Raw genomic sequence first — 23,576 nt, 5'->3', positions numbered from 1 at the left:
CAATTCCTGCTTTATCAAATGAGGGAGCCACAGAAAAAAAACAAAAAAACAAAACAAAACAGATACTCACCTCAAGCAGCGTCGTTTTTCAAGCAATGATTGTGCTGCTATTCTTGGGGGATGTCATTCAATATTGTGTTATGTAACTGTTAAAGCCAATCAGCATCCACAGATATCCCGCAGCTCATCAAAATTCTGTTATAGTAAAAGTCTGCAGACGATCAGCGGTCATGTGAGAAGGTCACGTGACCCACCGGGAAAAGCATACATTGCTGGAACAGCGCTGCTGCAAGATGTAAGCATTGTTTTATGTTCTATGAGTTCCTGAAGCGATTAAAAGGGAATCTGTCAGCAAGAATTTACTATGTAATCTGAAACAACCATAATGCAAAATTAAAGACCCTGATTACAGGGATGTGGCACTTACTAGGCTGTTTTACGGTTTCAATACAATCAGTTTTACCAGCAGGAGGTCATCATTACAGGACAACGGCCCTTGTGCATCATTTGTCCCAAACTCATGCTGTTATCAGATTACATAGCAAACACCCATTGATAGATTCCCTTTAAGTAGAGATTTTCCAGCAGCAGTTGAAAAGAAAAACTGAAGGTTTCTTCAAGTAGTGACAAAAAGCATAAACAGTCTGATGTAACAGAAGCTGATAAGAATCACTAAAGGAAGGAGAAACACAGAGACCCATCAGTCTTGAAACAGCAACTTGTATTAGATGTGAAAAATGCTTCGCTGACTTCAAGTAGTGACTTGAACTGCGTCAATAAGGCATTCGTGGTAGAATTGATGAACAAAATATCTACCAACAGAAATGAGAAAAGAGTGTGCCCAAGACGAGAGAAGCATTACATAGAATTCTTCCATTAATTTCTGTTTAAGTCAAAATATGATTTTTTGGGTCCTAATTTGCATTTACTTATTACATGTGGAGAAGTAGAGTGGATGTTTGTTGTAACGTACCAGCATTTATTTATAATTAAAGGCAAATAACGCTGGTTAACAGCATGGCAACAAGAGTCAGCAGCATAACGTCATCCATGTTATGGGAGTAGACTGAGTTAATGCTTATGTTTAATATTCCTAAGGAAGAGGAGTGGGAGATGCAGTGCAAGTTTCTAATTTTTCAAGTTACTTTTTGCAGCACTTAAGGTACCATCCAGACTCCAGTACCTAGTAGAGACATTTGTATATGCATGCATCAGAATATAGAATAGCCATAATTGACTTAATTACTTATGCTATAAAGTCCAACTGCTAGTGAATTATCAACAGTAGAAATAAAACTTATAGATTTTTGTTCAGCAGTGAGAGACACCTGCTGCATACAAAAGTTACTTTTTGCCTTTTGCTCCAGCGTTCTACTACATCCATTAAAAACCAGAGAGGGATCATATTAAAAATATCTGGTTTGTGATTCAAATTACTTTGATTTGGTGCCGAAACCCAGGAGGTGGCAAGACTAGAAAGGTTGAACAATCAGACGGTGATCACAATCAACTGTGAAACATCAAAACCATGGTAAGAACCTTTGGATCTTACAAACTGTTTCACATAGGATTTTGGTCTTTGTAAATTTGATCTCTATGAATTGGGTCGCCTCCTGTTTGCGATTCACTTGTGGGGTTTTAAGTGTAAGCTGTTTGCACAGTGTAACTGAGTGGAATTACTTACATTGCCTTGATTTTGTAAGCGCTATATTTTAGAGGCTTTGTGGTGTGGTCGGCATACACTGTGTTTTGTTGAGACTTAACTGCCAGATTGCTCTGAACAAGTTTCGTGGTAATGGTTGTGCGCTGATCTTTAAGTCCATTCTTGTGTTCTAGGATCCCAAGGCTTTGAATCCTGGATTAACCTCATGTTCCAGAAACTGAGGCTCTGGATCTATCTGGTGACAGTTCAAAAGAATTCTGAATAATGGTAATCACCATACCAAAGATTCAGATAGTTAAGGGAGTTCTGGGAGTCACCCTGCCTGTTAGATTGTTGCAGATAGAGCAGGTAAAGATGCTATTGAAGATTGTGAATTCATGTTGAAAAAAACATATGGCAAACAGTGGTTGTCTGGGTGGACATAGTTTATGAAAGAAAATACTGGATCGCTAAAGGACAATGGCCTAACTGAAAAGGCTGCAAGCTAGTTTAGAGCATCGGAGCAAATAAAGAGGGGTGATTTCAAGAAGATTTTCTGACAGCAAACAATATCAGTACAAGTGTTATGAGACAAATGACAGAACTGATGACTCATAAGTTGGCCCTAAAAGAATACCTGCTGACATGTCAACTTTAGATTCTGGACAGATTTACTCAGAAGCAATCGAGGTGTGGTCACAAAAAGAGGGATCTGGCCTTGAGCAGAAACACTGAGGTAATGCAGGAAAAGGGAGAAAACATGGTTATCTTCTACAGTAGAATACTGTACAGATAGCATGACAGGACATTGGTTATGAACCAGGTATCCCAAATGAGGACAAGTCATTGAGAGATGCCTTAAATAGGTCTAATGCAATGAGTCTACAAAGATTCATGAGGACAAATAATACTGTGGAACTGTCTTACAACACGGAGCTGCCTACTCACCCAGTCAGTTTTGCAGGATCATTGGCAGACCACATCACTGACTATTAGTCTACAGCAATATGTTGTTGACTTATTGTTGTGTTGTGACACCAAATAAACCTGCCACGATGGCCGTTTTGCACCTATAATTCCTAGAGCAGGCAGGACGTAAAGATTCACAAAACAACTCCAGCTTTGTCAACCTGCGATCACATATTTAGGACATCGCATCTCACATGGCACTTGCCTACTCTAGACAGGGTCAATGCCATACAGAATATTTCCCAGCCCAGATCACCAAAAGACTCATGCTACCCCTGTATGGTACACCAAGTAAAGATCCATTAGCACTAATTGAGAAAGATTAGGTCAATTTCTGTAAACTCAAGACAAGCAGTAACTAGTGTACCAACCATTGGCTTACTAAACCATGAGCTACCTTTTACTTTGTCCTGCCATAAGAACAGGGCCACGCCCAGGGGATGCTTCCACAATCTCAGGGAGGAAAACCGAGAACTCTTGCTTACTACTCATTACAGCTAGATTCCGGTATCCAAAAGGCAGTGTCATGTGTCTTTGCAGTAACAGCTGCCATTACTCTTAAACACAAGGGACACTGACATTGTATTAGACCACCTACTTACTAGAATGGTCTCTCGCACAGTCCGTGAAATTCTACAGAGTTCCAACCAAATAACTGTCGCAAGACTCACTAAACTACAAGTTTTTCCTCCTTTCATTCTCAGAAATTGTCAAAAAATGTGCACTCCTGAAGCCAGACACCTGTTTAATGGGTTCAGAAGAAGGGAGAGTATTAGGACTACACAAAGTCCATGATTGCATTAAGTTGATGAACAGTGAATCACATGGTCCTGAAAATGTTACCAGTGTTTCTCTTGCTAATCAACAGTTTCAGTTTTTTTTGTAGAAGGCGGCAATTTTTATGAAAATGGTTGATACAGGACTGGCTATGGAGGTACTCACATGCCAAGAAGTAATTGTGCAAAAAAACAGGAGGCTGAGATGATCATACTTGCAGTAGCAAACAGTAAGTGACTTCAGGTGTGCTTTTGGAGATCGCACACGATTATGGGCTTATTTGGCATAGCAGGAGCTTTGTAGGATCCTCTGGTAAACCAAATCAAGAATGCAGAGGACCTCTTGTATGCCCTTACCCAACCACAAAAGGTGGCCATAATAAAAGTGAAGGCTCAAATCAGAGATCGTAGTCAAGGCAACTGGCAACCCGAAAGGCTGACAAGGCTGCCAAGCTGGCGGTCCTCCTTTCGTTATACCCCTGCATAACAGTTGAGGTCATTCAGGAGCTACAGACCGGAACAGTGATGATGGCTCATCTGTCCCATGGCAAAGTACATGCTTCTAAGGACGATGTACGCGCTACTGTCTCCAATTCGTGGGTTGCTTGGGATTCAACAATGTTGTCATCAGGTTTATACAGAGCTGCATCATTTTTGCCTGTCATAACCCAGGTAAAACAGTAAAAGGTACCTGCCAGGTGCACCCAGAGATCAGACTAGCCATTTCAGTGAACGCAAAATGACTATATCCAGTTGCCCAAGGTAGGTGTATACGAGTACGTACACAAGAGAAAGGGAACTTATTGCTGCATGTTACACCCACAAAGGCAAGTCTGTGTCCCTTGTGTAATGGGTGCTCTTGATTTCTCGAAGGCTCAGAGTCAAATCAAGTAAAGATTTCAGAAAATCCAGCAGTCCATAAAATCTATTTTCTTATTTGAAAACATTAAAATAGGTACATGACATGTGCTTTGAAATTTACTGCCCTTAATCATAAACAGAGAGAATAATAATACGTATGCTCCAATAACAATCATGAATGAACTTCGTGTTCATGACAAATCACATTATTACAACATGTTCCTCAAAGATAAAAATGCCAAGACAAAAATACAATTAACAGATTACATGCACCAATGTTACAAGAAAACAGGTCACTTAATATTTTTGTATAAGAGTACGTACTTGTGTGTTTTGACCTTTTCTCTGGTTGGCCAGTGACCTACACTGTCAGAAGTGAAAAAGCAAAAACCACTGCTAAAAAGCTCATGCAGGAAGTTTTCCGCCCACATGGGTTCCTGAAGTGATAGAGCAGCATGGTGGGTCAGTTTTTAGCACTGTTGCATTGCAGCACTGGGGTCCTGGGTTCAAAACCCAACAAAGCACAACATCTGCAAGGAGTCTGTATGGTCTCCCTGCATTTGCCTGGGTTTCCTCCAGGTACTTTCCTCTAACACTCCAAAGGCATACTAATAGTGAATTTAGATTGTGAGCCCGATGTGATGAGGTCTATAAATGCTGTCCGTACTCCATACCACCCACTGAGCAGTGGCAAAGTGGAGAAACTAAACGGTATTTCAAAGTTAAAAGGTACAGAAATCCATAGAGGAGATGGTGAAGCCATGGACAGAGTGCCTTCCCTTAGCATTGAAGTCAGTGCACACAACCCCACATAGAAAGACAGTTCTGCATAGTGATCTCACAAGCTACATGACCTTGTTGCAGCAACAATTAGCTTGCACTCATAACTTTTCTCCTTCATTTCAACTCCTGACTCAAAAGGAAAGAACTCATTCCTTGTAGCCTGGTGATTAGGTCGCCCTTAAAAAGACAAACATATCCCAGAACCTCGATTTGAGCCGCGGCAAAATGTTCAGCCCTCTGTCTGAATTCAGGAGTTGGAAATCTCACCGTCTCCTTAGTTTATTGTATGTGATTTACTCCCTTAATGAGGTTTTCACAAAGGACTGGGACAATAAACTGGTCAAATAATATGTCCTACTTGAAGACATTAGTAATCCAAGCAATGCCCACAATTGCTGGATGAGACACATACTAAAATGACCTCCAACCTATAATTCTATAGTGCAGGAGTAATTGGAGCACATGGCAGTTGTGGAACCCTGAAGATATGGAATGAAGTGAGGAATATCCAACGTCTCCCCATACCAGGGAGTACAAAATCCAGTCTGGAATGGAAGGTATCATCTCTTGGGGACCACAAAGATCATGCTCTAATTGGTATAAGGATAAAATAAGAATCAAAAGAGGTACTATGAGAGTATAATGGGTTAATAATTCATATATTAAAATCAATCTGTCAGTAGGATCGTCCCCCCTAAGTAGTCTACATGGGCATGTAGGTCATAGGAAGCTGAATAAAATGATACCTTGATATCTGTGATCTGATGTCTTATTCCAGAGAAATCAATGTTTTTCTTATATGTACTGTAAATGAGCTGTTCCAGGCTATGGGACTGACACTGATCTGCATGAGAATCTGCCTCCAGAGATTATTTTACATGAAGGAGACGTTACCAGTGTGATATGTAATGGCCGCTCTCTACTCTCCTGATCTCACTGCAGATCTGTGTGTGATTATACCTGACACATCCACAGGTTCCTCTCAGCTTCCATCTCACAGGGTTGCAATTTTGTTACAATTCAGCAGAGCTCAGAAAGCTGCAAAAAATGTGTTTGCAAGAAGCCAGAGTTCAAGGTTACTGCTCTGTGTTTAGTTACATGTCTCACACTGGTAAAATTCCCTTTATTTCAAATAATCACTGGAGGCAGATTCTCATGCAGATCAGTGTCCGACCCCAGCTCATTTACATAAATGACGAGTATTCTCGGAGTAATACCTTTCTTGGCTAACCACAAAAAATATATATATGCAATCTTTCAGAGCGCAGAGGCCCCTTCTTCAGCCAAGGGGCCTCTGCACTCTGAAAGCTTGTATATATACACACTACTGTTCAAAAGTTTGGGGTCACCCAGACAATTGTGTTTTCCATGAAAACTCATACTTTTATTTAATCAAATGAGTTGCAAAATTTATAGAAATTATAGTCCAGACATTGACAAGGTTAGAAATAATGATTTTTATTTGAAAGAATAATTTTCTCCTTAAAACTTTGCTTTCGTCAAGGAATGCTCCCTTTGCAGCAATTACAACATTGCAGACCTTTGGCATTCTAGCTGTTAATTTGCTGAGGTAATCTTGAGAAATTTCCCCCCATGCTTCCTGAAGCCCCTCCCACAAGTTGGATTGGCTTGATGGGCACTTTTTGCGTACGATACAGTCAAGCTACTCCCACAACAGCTCAATGGGGTTGAGATCTGGTGACTGCGCTGGCCACTCCATTACAGATAGAATACCAGCTGCCTGCTTCTTCCCTAAATAGTTCATGCATAATTTGGAGGTGTGCTTTGGGTCATTGTCCTGTTGTAGGATGAAATTGGCTCCAATCAAGCGCTGTCCACAGGGTATGGCATGGCATTGCAAAATGGAGTGATAGCCTTCTTATTCAAAATCCCATTTACCTTGTCCAAATCTCCCCCTTTACCAGCACCAAAGCAACCCCAGATCATTACATTACCTCCACCATGCTTGACAGATGGTGTCAGCCAGGATCTTTTCAGATGTTCTGCGTTTCACAAATGTTCTTCTGTGTTATCCAAACACCTCAAACTTTGATTAGTCTGTCCATAAAACTTTTGTCCAATCTTCCTCTGTCCAATGTCTGTGTTCTTTTGCCCATATTAATCTTTTCCTTTTATTAGCCAGTCTCAGATATGGCTTTTTCTTTGCCACTTTGCCCTGAAGGCAGCATCCCGGAGCCGCCTCTTTACTGTAGACATTGACACTGGCGTTTTGCATGCACTATTTAATGAAGCTACCAGTTGAGGAGCTGTGAGGAGTCGATTTCTCAAACTAGAGACTCTAATATAGTTGTCTTGTTGCTGATTGGGCAGCGGGGCCTCCCACTTCTCTTTCTACTCTGGTTAGAGCCTGTTTGTGCTCTCCTCTGAAGGGAGTAGTACACACAGTTGTAGGAAATCTTCAGTTTCTTGGCAATTTCTCGCATGGAATAGCCTTCATTTCTAAGAACAAGAATAGACTGTCGAGTTTCACATGAAAGTTCTCTTTTTCTGGCCATTTTGAGAGTTTCATATAACAAACAAATGTAATGCTCCAGATTCTCAACTAGCTCAAAGGAAGGTCAATTTTATAGCTTCTCAAATCAGCCAACCCAGCTGGGCTAACATACTTGTGCAAGGGTTTTCTAAACATCCATTAGCCTTATTACACACTTAGCAAACACAATGTAACATTAAAACACTGGAGAGGTGGTTGTTGGAAATGGGCCTCTTTACACCTATGTAGATATTGCAATAAAAACAAGACGTTTGAAGCTAGAATAGTCATTTACCACATTAACAATGTATAGAGTGTATTTCTGATTCATTTAATGTTAGCTTCATTGAAAAAAAAAAGTGCTTTTCTTTAAAAAATAATGACATTTCTAAATGACCCCAAACTTTTGAACGGTAGTGTATATTTTTTCTGGTTAGCCAATAAAGGTATCACTCCGAGAATACTTGTCATTTTTGGGCATAAAAGTATTTACATCGATTTTTCTGGCTAACACGGTACCACAACATAACTTTGTATTATACATTTACTGAAATCAAAAGCTTTTTCAATCAAAAAACATCATAAAATAGGTTGTTCACAACTTTTCCATTGATGATCGGCTGGTGTCTGACACCAGGCACCCCCGCCAATCAGCGGTTATTAGTGTCGGCGGCGGCCGTCAGTACTTAGGGTACTTGCAGAGCTGGCCATCTACTTGCAGCGGCCGCCTCAGGGCACTGCATATCCGCCTCCTATTCAAATCAATAGATGTCGGATCCCGGCTGATCAAACATTGCTTAGGCCATCAATGTAAAAGAGGTGGACAACTTCTCTAACACACCAAGTTCAAGTTACATGTTATCAAAGAAGGGATCCTATGTTATCACCTTCACAATTCTTGCATCCGTTGAACATGTGAGTCATAAGGCTCTGTTCACATGTCCGTAATGATCCGTTAGAATAGATTCAGCCACAATCTGTTGGGAAAAAAAAAAAAAAGTGCAGACAACTTTTTAAAAATTGATCTCTGCTGGATCCATTTTTTTTTTTTTCACGTTGAAATCTATGGAAAACGGATCCGTTAATTAACCATCCATTTCTCTTTCACTTGAAAAAGGATCAGTTTTCTGCTTACTGGATCTGTTACAAATGGAAGAAAAAGGATGGCTAATTAACGGATCCGTTTTCCATAGACTTCAATGTTAAAAAAACAGATACAACTTTTTAGTCCATTTTTTAAACAGATCTTTGCTGTGTTTGCACAAGTTTTGTCTACAGACTGCTGCTGGATCAGTTCTAATGGATCTTTACTGGACATGTGAACATTTGGTCAGGACTGAGCTTCACAGCTTGAAACACGTAGACCCGTGTCCTTTTATTTTTTTTCCTCCCTCCCACCCCATGTCTACCCATCCCCTTCCCCCCTACTTATTTTTTGGTATGTTTTTGCTTTCACATTTTTAATCTTTTTCAATTAAAAGTCATGTTTCAACTCTACACATTTAGCGGATGCTGGAACCCCCCCTAAACCCCACCTTTTTTTCTCCTACTTGTGAACATAGCCTTATTGTGCTTAATTTCTTTGCAGGATGTCAGAATAGCCTCCCAGAGCTGCTGTTTAGATGTGAACGGCCTCCCACCTTCATAGCCATTTTGTTTGAGGATAAGCCAAAAAGGTTCTCAACAGGGTTGAGGTTAGGGGAGGATGGTGGCCACAACATGAGTTTCTCTCCTTTTTATGCTCATAGCAGCCAATATCTCAGAGGTATTCTTTGCAACATGAGATTGTGCATTGTCAAGCATGAAGAGGATTCTGCTACGGATGGCACAGTTGTTATTTTTGTACCATGGAAATAAGTGGTCAGTCAGAAACTCTTATATACTTTGCTTAGGTAATTTTCACACCTTCAAGGATCCTAAAAGAGGCCTACTAGCCCCCCCCCCCCCATGGTTTCTTCCTAAGTCTGCCACCTCCTTGCTGATGCCGCAGCGTTGTTGGAGCATGGTGGTCATCCACAACTCCATCCAGGGTTGCACAGCATGCATCTGTAAACAAGACTGTTTTAAAATTAGTCTTCATGTATGCCTGGGCCCAATGCAACTGTCTCTGCTTGTGACCACTGTTTAGGGGTGGACAAATAGTAGATTTAGACACAACCGCAAGCCTCTGGAGGATCCTTCACCTTGTGGTTCGCGTGACTCCAGTCACTAGCAGCTTCAAATAACTTTCTGCTGTGTAATGGTATTTTAGCAGCTGCTCTCTTAATCCGATGAATTTGTCTGGCAGAAACCTTCCTCATTAGGTCTTCATCTGCACGAACCTGTGTGTTCTGTATCAGCCACAAATCTCCTCACAGTACTATGATCATGCTTAAGTTTTCATGCAATATCTAATGTTTTTACACCTTGTCCAAGGCATTGCACTATTTGACACTTTTCGGAAGCAGAAAGATCCTTTTCTTTCCCATATTGCTTGATACCAGTGGCCTGCTTAATATGATGTGATCCAAAGAGGCCTTAGACAAAATACCATCCATGAGTTTATTTGTAAAACTAAAAGTTACATCTTACTTAAATCCAATCTGCATAATAATTTGGAATGTGGTGTGTGCATGCTTCATAGTCTAGATTAGTCATGAATGGTTTAATTACTTCTGCAATAAAGACTGAAATACTGTCAAAAAGTATAAATATAGCTTACAGGCTCCTGCTCAGCAGTGATGGAATCCTGCTGCATACAAACCTTACTACGCATTTTTCTCCAGCACGCTGCTATACCCATTAGAAAGAAGAGTGAATCTCAAGTTTTTAAGTATGATCCCAAATTAGTTACTTTATCACAGTCTAGTTTTCACTTGACTGACCAATCATTTGTTATCAAGACAATCATGCAAAAATACATCTTCAGACAGTACAAGATGAGTGCTGCATTAGATGGGTCATGGACCTTCACAGGACCCAGAACTACACCATAAAGGGATAGTCTGGAAAAAGCTGGAAGAGGCAGAGAAGGGAACTCAGGCAAACAATACAAGAGTATATATAATATTATAAAATGACTGGAAAAGCATTTTCCTTGGTTGAAGGAATATCAGTGTAAAATTTTTATTATGGCACAAGGCAGCTACATTGAAGAAGTTAATATATCATATATTGGGGGGGTTTCAAGATCTGCTGTCCAAGCTCTTTTGAAGACAGACCAAGAAATGGGCAATGTTAAAGTCTATACACTCAATGGTAAGCCAAGGAAACTTACTGCAGCAGATAAAGACAGATTATGCAAATATCCCTTCGAACTTGGAATATGACCTATAGTGCCATCAACGCAGAACTGAACCAGTCATTCACATCTACTGTTTGGAGAAGGCTGGCCAAAAGAAGAATTGCAGCCAAAAAGCCAAGCTGAAGAAATCAAAGAGCTGCAGCTCAAGGTTTGTGATTAAGTCATCCCACTGCACTCAACAGATATGAACCAAAAAAGGAAAGTGCAGGATGCAAGGAAAATCTTATTAAAATATATAAATTTTATTTAGATCATTTTAAAATACATTTTATATAACACACACACAAATAAGTTTGGGGTCATTTAGAAATTTCATTATTTTTGAAAGAAAAGCACATTTTTTTTTCAATGAAGTTACAGAAATACACTATACATTGTTAATGTGGTAAATGACTATACTAGCTGCAAACGTCTTGTTTTTATTGCAATATCTACATAGGTGTATAGAGGCCCATTTCCAACAACCACCTCTCCAGTGTTTTAATGTTACATTGTGTTTGCTAAGTGTGTAATAAGGCTAATGGATGTTTAGAAAACCCTTGCACAAGTATGTTAGCCCAGCTGGGTTGGCTGATTTGAGAAGTTATAAAATTGACCTTCCTTTGAGCTAGTTGAGAATCTGGAGCATTACATTTGTTTGTTCTATGAAACTCTCAAAATGGCCAGAAAAAGAGAACTTTCATGTGAAACTCGACAGTCTATTCTTGTTCTTAGAAATGAAGGCTATTCCATGCGAGAAATTGCCAAGAAACTGAAGATTTCCTACAACGGTGTGTACTACTCCCTTCAGAGGAGAGCACAAACAGGCTCTAACCAGAGTAGAAAGAGAAGTGGGAGGCCCCGCTGCACAACTCAGCAACAAGACAACTATATTAGAGTCTCTAGTTTGAGAAATCGATGCCTCACAGCTCCTCAACGGGCAGCTTCATTAAATAGTACACGCAAAACGCCAGTGTCAATGTCTACAGTAAAGAGGCGACTCCGGGATGCTGGCCTTCAGGGCAAAGTGGCAAAGAAAAATCCTTATCCGAGACTGGTTAATAAAAGGAAAAGATTAATATGGGCAAAAGAACACAGACATTGGACAGAGGAAGATTGGACAAAAGTTTTATGGACAGACTAATCAAAGTTTGAGGTGTTTGGATAACACAGAAGAACATTTGTGAAACGCAGAACTGATAAGATGCTGGCTGACACCATCTGTCAAGCATGGTGGAGGTAATGTGATGATCTGGGGTTGCTTTGGTGCTGGTCAAGTGGGAGATTTGTACAAGGTAAATGGGATTTTGAATAAGGAAGGCTATCACTCCATTTTGCAACGCCATGCCATACCCTGTGGACAGCGCTTGATTGGAGCCAATTTCATCCTACAACAGGACAATGACTAAAAGCACACCTCCAAATTATGCATGAATTATTTAGGGAGGAAGCAGGCAGCTGGTATTCTATCTGTAATGGAGTGGCCAGCGCAGTCACCAGATCTCAACCCAATTGAGCTGTTGTGGGAGCAGCTTGACCATATGGTACGCAAGAAGTGCCCATCAAGCCAATCCAACTTGTGGGAGGGGCTTCAGGAAGCATGGGGTGAAATTTCTCAAGATTACCTCAGCAAATTAACAGCTAGAATGCCAAAGGTCTGCAATGCTGTAATTGCTGCAAAGGGACGAAAGCAAAGTTTGAAGGAGAAAATTATTCTAATAAAAAATCATTATTTCTAACCTTGTCAATGTCTGGACTATATTTTCTAATCATTTTGCAACTCATTTGATAAATAAAGTATGAGTTTTCATGGAAAACACAAAATTGTCTGGGTAACACCAAACTTCTGAAGGGTAGTGTATGTATCAATATGATGCTAAAAATACATAGACAAGGAAAGATGATGCGTGAGCCCAAAAAAAAAAAAAAGTCAAAGTATAACACACATGAAAAAAAATAACAGTATGATGTTAAGGAATTACAGACGAGCAATACCAAATAACCTAATATGGGGCAACAGAAAAAGAACATGTAAATAATTAAAGTCTGTGTAGACAAAATAGATAATGCCCCGATGAAAAAAAATGATTCCCAACTATACCCGAAGAGGCAACAAGGAGTGCATAGGCTCACCCACCATCCACCCGACACGTTTCACAGCAGCTTCATTCGGGGTGCAACGCACAAAGATAAAGAAATTGGGATGCAGAAAAATGGCTGCAGGTGATTTGGACTGGAGTTAAAATGAAATATTTGGCTGTAACAGGAGGCAGTTTGTTAGCCGAAAGGCTGGAGAGCGGTACGATAAGTGTCTTCAGGAAACAGTGAAGCATGATGGAGGTTCTTTGCAAGTTTGGGGCTGCATTTCAGCACATGGAGTTGTGAATTTGCACAAGATTAATGGTTTTCTAAATGCTGAGAGATTAAAGGTAGATACCTATGCACCATGCAATACCGTCAGGAAGGCAACTGATTCCAAATTTATTCTGCAGCAGGACAAGGATCCCAAATATTTGTGCAAGCCTACATACGCAAAAGCTATGGGGTTAGTTCTCCAAGATGTTTGGAGCCACCTCTCTGCAGAAATCCTTCAAAAACTGTTAGCAAATTTACCTAAAATAATTGATGCAGTTTTGAAGGCAAAGACTGGTCGCACCAAATATTGATTTGATATAGATTTCGCTTTTGCATTTTTTTTTATTTTTTTTTTAAGTTGATAAAGCTTAACTATTAGCACTTCTATTTGTTTAAAAGCATTCTTACTCTGCAGCAATTTTTCCACACCTGCCTGAAACACTTGCACAGTACTGCATAATATATATGTAATACACATATACAAAACACATTATATAAAAAAAAAAAAAACATTTTATTCAGGGAGAATAAAAAGGGCAAAATAAAAGGGTACAGTATATAAACTTTTTTTTTTTTTTTTTTATCTAAATCTGCACAAAAGTTTAGATAAAAAAATAAAAATAATTTGGCCCTTTTACTCTTAAAGAGTCACGTATTTTTACATCATGCTTGTGAAAATAGCAGTGTTCAAATCTCATACATGCCTTTTTTTCCCCCACTGTCTGCAACATACTTGACATCCGAATGCTGCATACAAGACTTTTGGTGCAGCCAAGTCACATATGTGAGCGGCTGAAGCAGGGAAAGAGTCTCTGTGCAATGTACAGCCTGGGAGAGAGGGGAAGGATGTCCTTTTCTTGACATGAGCACCACAAGAAGGGACGGATATTGTTTTTTTTCAATTATATTTTAGGAACATGATTTGAAAAATCTTAATTATGTGCAAGGTATGTTCAAACACTTGCCTGCAAAATCTGACCTGCATTTTCACACACTACAGAAAGTTATAGGTCCCTGACACCTGAGGGTCTTATTACCTGAAGCATGCAGCCTCTTTAATGGGAAGAATAGATGCTTGCAGGGATAGAACTTTATTTCCTGGTACGGTGATATGTTTTACAACTGATGCTTGAAAGGAAAAAGAAACAGAGAAGATCAATTAACTAATGTTTAAAAAAATGGCTACATGACCTAAAGATCAAGATCTAATAACGTTTCTTATAAAAGACACATTAAATAATTTCCTACATTTTTCAATCAACTGCAAAAAAAAAAAAATGTATATTGTCTGCCGATATATAAAAACATCTCTATATATTAACACTGATTAAGAGAGCTTTACATTTACAATCAAGTGTGGTTTAAAACAAGGCGTCCTCCAAAATCTGATCTCAATCAACTTGTGGTTATTGATTCTTGCACAACATTTGTCATTTAACAAATATCTGACATGTATGCATGATCGGGGAAAGCGAGAGGGGGTATTATGGATAATGGATTATAGTTGTAATTCAATGACCCTCACAAGAACAAACATCAAAACTGCCTTGAGTCCACTATGTGCATCTATATTACGGATACAGTAATTATATTGCATACGTACAGTTTGGACACAAATACAGGGGATTTTTAAACAAAGTTATCAAGAGGTGGTGAAAAAGTAGACTTTCAGCTTTAATTCAAACTTTTTTGCTTTCCTTTTAAATTAAAAAAATTATATATAAAAATTTGAATTAGCAACATAGAAAATACAGTAGTATTACAGAAAACTCCTGGAATTAAAGCCAAAAGTCTACACTCCAGTAACACCTTGCTTTGTTTCATACTTATTGTTCTGGTATTCACAGACTAAATTCTAAAAAATGGTCACTGCTCAAATATGTGTGAAGAGTAGTGGAGGGATTCATGTCGCTTAAACTAGCTGCTAATACACAATGCTGTTAAAGAAAGACGGATTTTAGTAAGACCTTACCTGTAAAATCCTATCAGCGAAGGAAGGAAGGGAGACACAGATCCATTACTAGTGGGTAGGCGGAGCCCCACAGGATAGTTCACCTCAGATTAGAAAAAGTGACGACCGGCCCCTCCAGTTTAGGCTCCTCCTACTCCCATGTTCTTCAGTCTGTACACAAGCTAAGGAAGAGCAGACAACACCAGCGGAACAACACAACCCCTTCCGAAAATTCAGAAATGCGAGAGAACAGGTTATGCATATACCAGAAAAAACACACAGTCCCAGGCACTACTCACTGGACCTGACAACTGCGATGAGCTGGCAATGCTGGAACAGAGCCCTAGCGCGCCAACCCCCGCCCAGATGACCACCATCAGAAAGGGGTCGCGCCGCATCTAGAAAACAATGCACTTCTGCCATGGGAGGGTGCTGTGTCTCCCTTCCTTCCTTCGCTGAAAAGGATTTTACAGGTAAGGTCTTACCAAAATCCGTCTTTCAGCAGCAGAAAGGAAAGAAGGGAGACACAGATCCATTACTAGTGGGACGTCCCAAAGCAGTCCAGAACTCAAGGGTGGGAAACAGTGGCAGAATCGCCAACACCCCAACAACTTAGTCAAGCGCGCAACAAGCGGCAAAACTAGATAAAGAGATAACCTAAACCACCGCCGCCTGCAGGACCCTGCGTCACAAGGCCGCATTGGCGGAAGCACTCACGTCCACTTTATAAAATTTAGTAAAAGTGTGAACGGAGCTGCGCTGCCGAGGCCCCCTGCTGAAAAGCCCACGACAAACCAACAGCTCTCGTGGAATGAGCTCGAACCTTAACCGGACAAGGCTCGCCCTTGAGCCGGTACGCTTCCAGGATAGCCGAACGTATCCACCGAGCTATAGTGTCCTTGGAGGCCCGCTGACCACGCCGACGACCAGCAGGAATCACAAAAAGAGTCCGACTTCCGAAACCCTTGCGTGATTGAAAGATAGAACTTCAAAGCCCGCACCAAATCCAACGAGTGCAAGGCTCCAACCGCCAGACCCTTGGCCAAACCACATTGCAGAAAAGCCAATAAGTTGGGAATGGAAAAAACCCTCGGGTTCCTTGACGATCCAGAACACCATGAATAGAAGGCCTCCCAAGTTCTGTGATAAATCCTAGTCGTAGCTGGACCTCTGGCCGCCCGCAAGGTGGCAATGACCTCGGCCGAAAACCCACGACGGGTTAAGATCTCGGTCTCAAGTGCCACGCCGTCAAACAAAGCGACTTCAGGTCCGGATGACGAATGGGCCCTTGGGTTAACAGGTCCGGGCGAAGAGGCAGTGGAAACGGAGGCGCCGCCAGAAGAGACACCAGCGTTGAATACCACGCCCTCTGCGGCCAATCTGGCGCCACCAAAATTGCCAGAATTCGTTCGAGTTTGATCCGCCGGATGACCAGAGGAAGCAAGGATACCGGCGGAAACACGTAGATCAGCTCGATCTGGTCCCACGGGGCCACTAGAGCATCTACCGCCACAGCCTCCGGGTCCCTGTACCTGGACATGAACGTCGGAACCCTGGCGTTCAGCCTGGATGCCATCAAGTCCACCTGGGGAGTCCCCCAACGGGAGCACAGCAGTGTAAAAACTTCCGGATGAAGACTCCATTCTCCGGGATCCACCTGCTCGCGACTGAGGAAGTCCGCCGTGATATTCAGCACTCCTGGGATGTGAATCGCGGAGATGGCTGGGACCCTGGACTCGGCCCATACCAGGATCCGAGAGACCTCCATCATGAGTCTGGAACGCCTCATCCCGCCCTGATGGTTGATATACGCGACCGCTGTCGCATTGTCCGTTTGAATCCGGACCAGCAGACCGCTCAAGGAGACCGTCCAATGTCGGAGGCAGAGAAATATCGCTCTCAACTCCAGGATGTTGATCGGCAGAGACGACGACTCTGACGACCAGACCCCCTGAACCCAGAGATTGTTCCAAACCCTCCCCCAGCCAGTCAGGCTGGCATCGGTGGTAATGACTGACCACAGTGGGAGGAGGAAGATTTCCCCAGGGATAAAGCCTCCGGACGTAACCACCATCCAAGAGACTCTCGCACCCTGCGGGAAATACAGACACAGCGATCTAGCGAAGCCGGCGATCGGTCCCAACGGGTCAGAATAAGATTTTGGAGACCCCGGGAATGAAATTGTGCAAACGGTACCGCTTCCATTGCAGCCATCATCAGACCCAGAAGGTGCAGACACTTCCGAAGGGACATCGCCATCGCCGATCTCATATCCTGGACATGGTGACGAAGGTTCGCTTGTTTGTCCGGAGGCAGGGACACCACTGCTTGAACCGTGTCGAAAAGCATCCCCAAGAACTGGATTGACTGCGACGGCTCCAAAGACGACTTCTTCCAATTGACCAGCCACCCGAAGTCCTCCAGGTGCTGAAGGGAGAGATCGCGAGCAGTCACCGCCTCCTCCGCTGTGGATGACACAATTAAACAGGTCGTCCAGGTAGGGGAGAATCGTAACTCCTTGCCTTCGAAGGAGCGCCATGAGCGGCGCCAGAATTTTTGTAAAAACCCTGGGCGCCGAGGCCAACCCGAATGGTAGGGCCACAAACTGGTAATGGGCCTGACCTATGGCGAAATGCAGGAAGCGCTGGTGAGCCCTGCCGATAGGGACATGCAAATAGGCATCGCGGATGTCGATCGACACCAAGAAATCGTACTGCGACAGGGCCGCCACGACAGAGCGAAGAGACTCCATACGGAATTTCCGGGTCCGGACATGAACATTCAATTCTTTGAGGTCCAGAATGGGGCGAAACTTGTCCTCCTTTTTGGGGACCACTAAAAGGTTGGAGTAAAACCCCCTTCCCCGGTCCTCCGGCGGAACCGGGACCACCACCCCCTGCTGCAGAAGAGAGTCGAGCTCCCGCAGCAGTGCGGCAGCCAGCTTGGGCTCGGACGGGATGCGTGACTGACGAAATCTGTCCGGGGGTCGAGAATGAAACTCTATGAAATAGCCTGCCGACATAACCAGAGTCACCCAGGCGTCCGATACGCTGGACGCCCAAATCGACCCGAATTGAAGCAGATGACCTCCCACCCGAGAGCCCTCGAGGGGGTTCCTGGCGTCGGTCCGCCTTAGCGGGCTTTTTGTCAACCTCCCGTTTGTCCTGACGGAAATGTTGTTTCCAGGGTGTACGGGATTTCTGGGTGGTCTTCTTTCCAGAAGACGAGGGACGACCCGATCTCCAAGATGGCTGACCGAACCGTCCACTGGGCTGAAAGGACCGACGACCACTACCGGCACTTGACTTGCCAGACGTAGAAGCCGCTGCTTTCCGCTGCGGCAAAGCCGAATCCTTGGCCTTAGCAATCAGCTCCGTGAGGTCCGAACCAAATAGCTGACCGCCCTTGTATGCCAGACTCAGCAAACCTTGTTTGGATACCGCGTCTCCAGTCCACTGTTTAAGCCACAGTGCTCTCCTGACTGAGACGGCCGAGGATTGAGCCCTGGACAAAACCGAAGTAGCATCCAGCACTGCGTCCCTGCCATATCGGGCTGCCTCTTTCAACAGCTGGAAGAGCCTTTCCACCTCAGACAGCGGAGTCCCATCTTGCCACGCCGTCCGCAGCTGATCCAACCACCGCAGAGAAGCCTCACTAGCCCACATGGCCCCCAAGGCCGTTCGGAATCCATGACCCGCGGCCTCGTAGATGGACTTCGTCGCTAACTCCGTCCTTCTATCCAGCGGGTCCTGTAGACTCGCCTTCCCTTTAACAGGAAGCAAAGAGGATTTGCTCAGCTGAGACAATGGCACGTCCACTTCAGGAGAGGGGACCCAATTAGCGATAGTCTCCGTGGAGCAGGGATACAGGGCATCAAAAAACCGCATCCCCTGGAAGCGTTTATCCGGACACAGGCGTTCTTTTCTCGTTAAGTTCATCGTGCGCCGGCAGCGTCGAAAGAGCCCGACGCGACTCCTGATACAGCCGGGCCGACTTGCCAGGGCGCCTCGTCACCTCTTCAGACAGCTGTAACGCTTCCCGCATAGCCCCAATAAAAGCGTCCACGCGGCCCGAAAGCGAAGCAGAGCGACCCTGCCGATCCTCTTCATCAGAATCGGAGATATCACCAGCAGAGTCTGTCGGTGATTCCGAAGCCTCTGACGCACTGCGCGGAGGAGACAGCGCCACCACAGGCCTGTGGCGCTTCTTGCCTCGTGACATCAGTTGGGACTTAGCTGATACCCAATGACCCAGGAGGTCAAACAGACTGTCAATGGAGCGAGTGAGCGCTTCCACTTTAACATCACTGAGACCCCCAACCAGTGTCGAACCTGACGCCGTCGAAGACCCCGGCGTATCAGATACGCGTGACCGATCCTGAAGCGGACTGGGAGAGAGGTCCACGCCCCCTGGTTCCTGATCCGACATGCCCCCACACAGTTGCGAGCGTCGTGGATAAGGCGGTAACAACCCATTACAATGGGTACGGGAACCGAGGATGTGTGATTCTGCTACCACAGCCTGTTCCTACACACAAAACCCCCAAACACTGAAGGGTTAAAGCTCCTCCTTAGAGGGAGAAGAGCTACCCCAGCTGCCTGCAGAGCAAAAGTTAACCTAACAGACTAGGGTCCAGAAAGGATTAACTGCCCTGGTGAGGTCAGACCCCTCAGAATGCTGCTGACCACGCAATACGCCTTTGCCTTAGAAGGATAGTGGTGTGCGAGTCCCTCAGCGGGGAAGTAGCAGCGCTGTATGTAGCACACCCTGTCTGCCTTAAGAGACCATCAGTAAGGTGCTCTGCGCTGCAATAGTGCGAGAAAGGAATCTTCTGCCTTAAAAACAGAAGTGACTCACCAGCTAGCCGGGGTGACTGCTCTTCCTTACACAGTGCTCGGTGTCTGGTGTAGAGAGCGGGGAGCAGGGAGCAGGAGGTAGCACGAGGTAATGGTCGGAAGAAGAAGAGGGGGCTGGGACAGCTCCAGCGCACGCTTTCCTGGCACTTCCTGTCTGAGCTATGATGACAGGCAGCAGAGAGGCGTGAAGCCACGCCCCCCGCCGCTGCTACCAACGGAGCCCGCGCTCCTCTGTCCCTGCTCCCCTGCCGATAACACAAACGCCTGCAGCGGAGATATCCTCCTGCAGGGACAAAACAAGCAGTCACCACTTGAAAACAGTAACAGCGGCTGCCACAGCAGCCGCTGAAGGACTCAGACCACAGAGAGCACTTACCCAGCTGAGCGCCACAGGGACCCCCAGGGATGTGTGGCGCCGTGGCCCTTTGCTTCCCCCCATGGCGGAGCGCGCAGGGACCCCACAGGAGCGCCCTGTATCCCCCGGGGCCGGCAGGCTTCTGCGGGGACCTCCTTAGGGGGTACACAGATCTGCCAGGGGAGGATCAGGGGTCCCAGCAGCGCCGAGACCCCCTGAGACCTCTAGACCACGGGGGGCCCAGGTCTCCAGAGTAAAATAAAAAATTCTTCTGAGGAGCTGCAAAGGCAGCGACTATCCTCTGTGACCTCAAATTTTAGACTGAAGAACATGGGAGTAGGAGGAGCCTAAGCTGGAGGGGCCGGTCGTCACTTTCTAATCTGAGGTGAACTATCCTGTAGGGCTCCGCCTACCCCACTAGTAATGGATCTGTGTCTCCCTTCCTTCCCTTCTGCTGCTGAAAAATAAATAAAAGCTGAAACCTTTTAATGCGTTACAGAACCTGATGATAGAACAAACTGTTCACCTATACTTAGTGATAGTATTCAGAAATTACTTCCCAAATGGCTGTAAGCAATGCTAAAAAATAATAGCCTTATTTGCAGTTCACAGTATTAGTTAGGGGGAGAAAGACATTAAGTTACAGCGATATACCAGCTTTAGGGAAGGTTCACAAGAGTGTATATAAAAAAAAAAAAAAAAAAAATCTGTTTCATCCAGAAAAGTGGAACAATTTTTTTTCTCCCTTGTCATCTGTGTACATTCTGTTTTTTACAGCAGCTATTAATAATTTACAGGGCCATTTACAGTTTCGCAGTGTATCCGTAAAAAATCAGATCTTCTACTGTAGTTCCGTATGGAATCAGATTGTTTTTCTACTCACAGACTTGAATGGGATTGTCACTGGGGGGTGTGGGGTGGGGGACATTGCTCATCTGAACTGCTCCATTGAATAATATTGGTCCAAGAGCAGTCTGTTTTTTCCACAGAAAGCACTTGGACAGAAAATAGAGTCATGTGAACGAGCCAGATCACGGCTATAATGTGCTTCTTGCCATGTATTGTAAAGTGTTTTTTTTTTATTCTTGTGAATTTAAAATTTCTAAACTGCCACTTCTTACTGTGGGTTCTGGTGAATATTCTGGATTCACTAGGGGGCCACAAAGATTTGATGAAAAAGAATGAAAAAAAGGGCACGTAGTGGCAGCATTATCTTGAGAATTGTGAAGAACAGGAAGATATAAAGTTGCAGACTGCCAATTCCTCACAAGTTCAGTCACTAAGAAGCATCACTGGCCACCAAGGCACAATGTATGCGAGCTCCTTTGCTATACATTGTCCTGGAATCATACTTGATGGGTTAAATTTTAGGACCAGGTAGGCAGATACCAGAAAAAGTACAAATAACTGAATTCACAGGCCTCTACTGACTGACTATGCAATGCAGAGTCGCAACTCATCTGCTGTATGGCTTTTGTACCCGCTCACAAGCTGTAAGCAGCTTGGCAGCACTTAAAGGGGTTTTCCCAAGAACAAAAGTTATTATTATTCAAAGATCTTGTGAATAAAAGTTCAACAATTGGATGTATTTAAGTAAAATGTCCCTGTGCTGAGATAATCTTATAAATGAGCCCCTGCTGTGTACTGTGTAATGGCTGTGTCTGACCGTACAGGAAAATGGTCTGATCATACCACAGCTCCTGGGCAGGGGAGGAAGCAAAAGAGTATACAGACATTAGAATCAGCTGTAATCCCCTGCTGTTTGTGAGGTGAAACATTTCCATGCTTGTTATTAAGCAATATTTTACCTCAAAGAAAGAATCAGCTGCGATCCCCTGCTGTAATGTCTGTATACTCTTTTCCTCCCCCACTACCCAGGAGATGTGGTATGATCAGACCATGTTCCTGTACGGTCAGACACAGCCATTACACAGTACACAGCAGGGCACATTTATAAGATTATCTCAGCACAGGAACATTTTATTCAAACACATCCAATTGTTGAACTTAATTTTATTCACTAGATCTTTTAATAATAATAACTTTTGTTTGTGGGAAAACCCCTTTAAGCTTGTATGATCAAACATGGAAGGCTTTACCACTTGTCCTGATTGCAGAGATGCATTGCTGCAGCTCAAAATATGCAGCCAGTGGGTCATGAAAGACAAGTACTATCCCTGTCTATAGTTGCTGCTCTATGCGTCTATGCTGCAGTGCACTTTCAAATTCAATACCAAGTTGAAAGCGCAAACAAATGTCTTCTGCATGTGAGCGCACAGAGCAGGCACCTCCTTCTGCGAAAAATAATGGCAGCTGAGCATTTTCCAGCGAGGGCAAGTGCATGCTATAATTTCTCAAAAGGCATTGAAGTCCATTAAGTGGTATGCCAGTGACTACACTAACCAGGTACAACTTAAACAAGTTGTCTACTACTATTTAAATTTCCTCCAATTTATTTAAACTGGGAAGAGAAGTTTTTTTGCAAATACCTTGCTTGTTCTTTATTGCCTGTGAGCGGCACCATTGCTGACAACTCAAGCATCACGTGACCCCCGGCTGCAGCCGGCTCTGACATCAGCTGATGCCACGTCAAGTTCTGGTTGCAGCCGGGAATGACTCAGTGACGCACTCCCCGCTGATTGATGGGCTGTGGGCAGGGTTTTCCTGCGCGTCACAGCCCAGCCAAGTTGCTTGACTGTGGGAAACGTGCCAAGCTCTTTGCACTGCACCACACCCGATTCCTACCTCTACATTTGCCACGACTCTAAGGCCACGTGCACACGCTGAGTATTTGGTTAGTCAGTCAGAGAAAAAAGTATAATAGAAACACGTCACCATTTCTGCATTTTTTACCCACTCCTGGTTTTGACATAAAAATACTGGAGGGAAAAAATTCACCAAATACTGAACGTGCGCACGTTGTCTAACACCTCCACTGCCACTACCACCATGGCTGTCAAAGCCACCAACACGGCTAGGTGTTTGAATGATGGCCTCCATTTTCTCTGGTTTCAAGTAATCAGAGTATAAAGGCTGACTGTTCATCTCGTTCAATAAATGAACAAAAAGAAGTTGTTGTGAATTATCTTTTTTAGCCCCAAGAGTGCTGTGGCTTAGAGGACTAAGGGACAGAAAAGATAGATGGGTCATTGAGTGAATTTAAAGCCCGTAACATTGAAGAATAACCAATAAGGTGTACCGGGCAGAACATCGACAAACTGATGGTGTCGCTGTCAGAGGTAAAAACTTCCTGCTGTGAATGAGATGAGCGA

General features: G+C 43.7%; 1 protein-coding gene across 1 annotated transcript in view; it reads right to left on the bottom strand.

Annotated features, from left to right (window-relative positions):
- TAF4B (TATA-box binding protein associated factor 4b) overlaps window positions 1-23,576 on the bottom strand; it is a 147,520-nt gene that overhangs the window by 37,197 nt on the left and 86,747 nt on the right. Inside the window, exon 9 of the mRNA XM_073676958.1 lies at window positions 14,180-14,270. Within this exon, the coding sequence (XP_073533059.1) occupies window positions 14,180-14,270 (91 nt within the window). The remainder of the gene's footprint in view (window positions 1-14,179; window positions 14,271-23,576) is intronic.

The sequence above is a fragment of the Phyllobates terribilis genome, unplaced genomic scaffold (genome assembly GCF_046119375.1).
Source record: "Phyllobates terribilis strain yellow unplaced genomic scaffold, ASM4611937v1 Scaffold_4__5_contigs__length_816908805, whole genome shotgun sequence".
NCBI classification, from domain to species: domain Eukaryota; kingdom Metazoa; phylum Chordata; class Amphibia; order Anura; family Dendrobatidae; genus Phyllobates; species Phyllobates terribilis.
The sequence above is the reverse complement of the archived record's forward strand: the minus strand, read 5'-3'. Positions and strand labels throughout refer to the sequence as shown.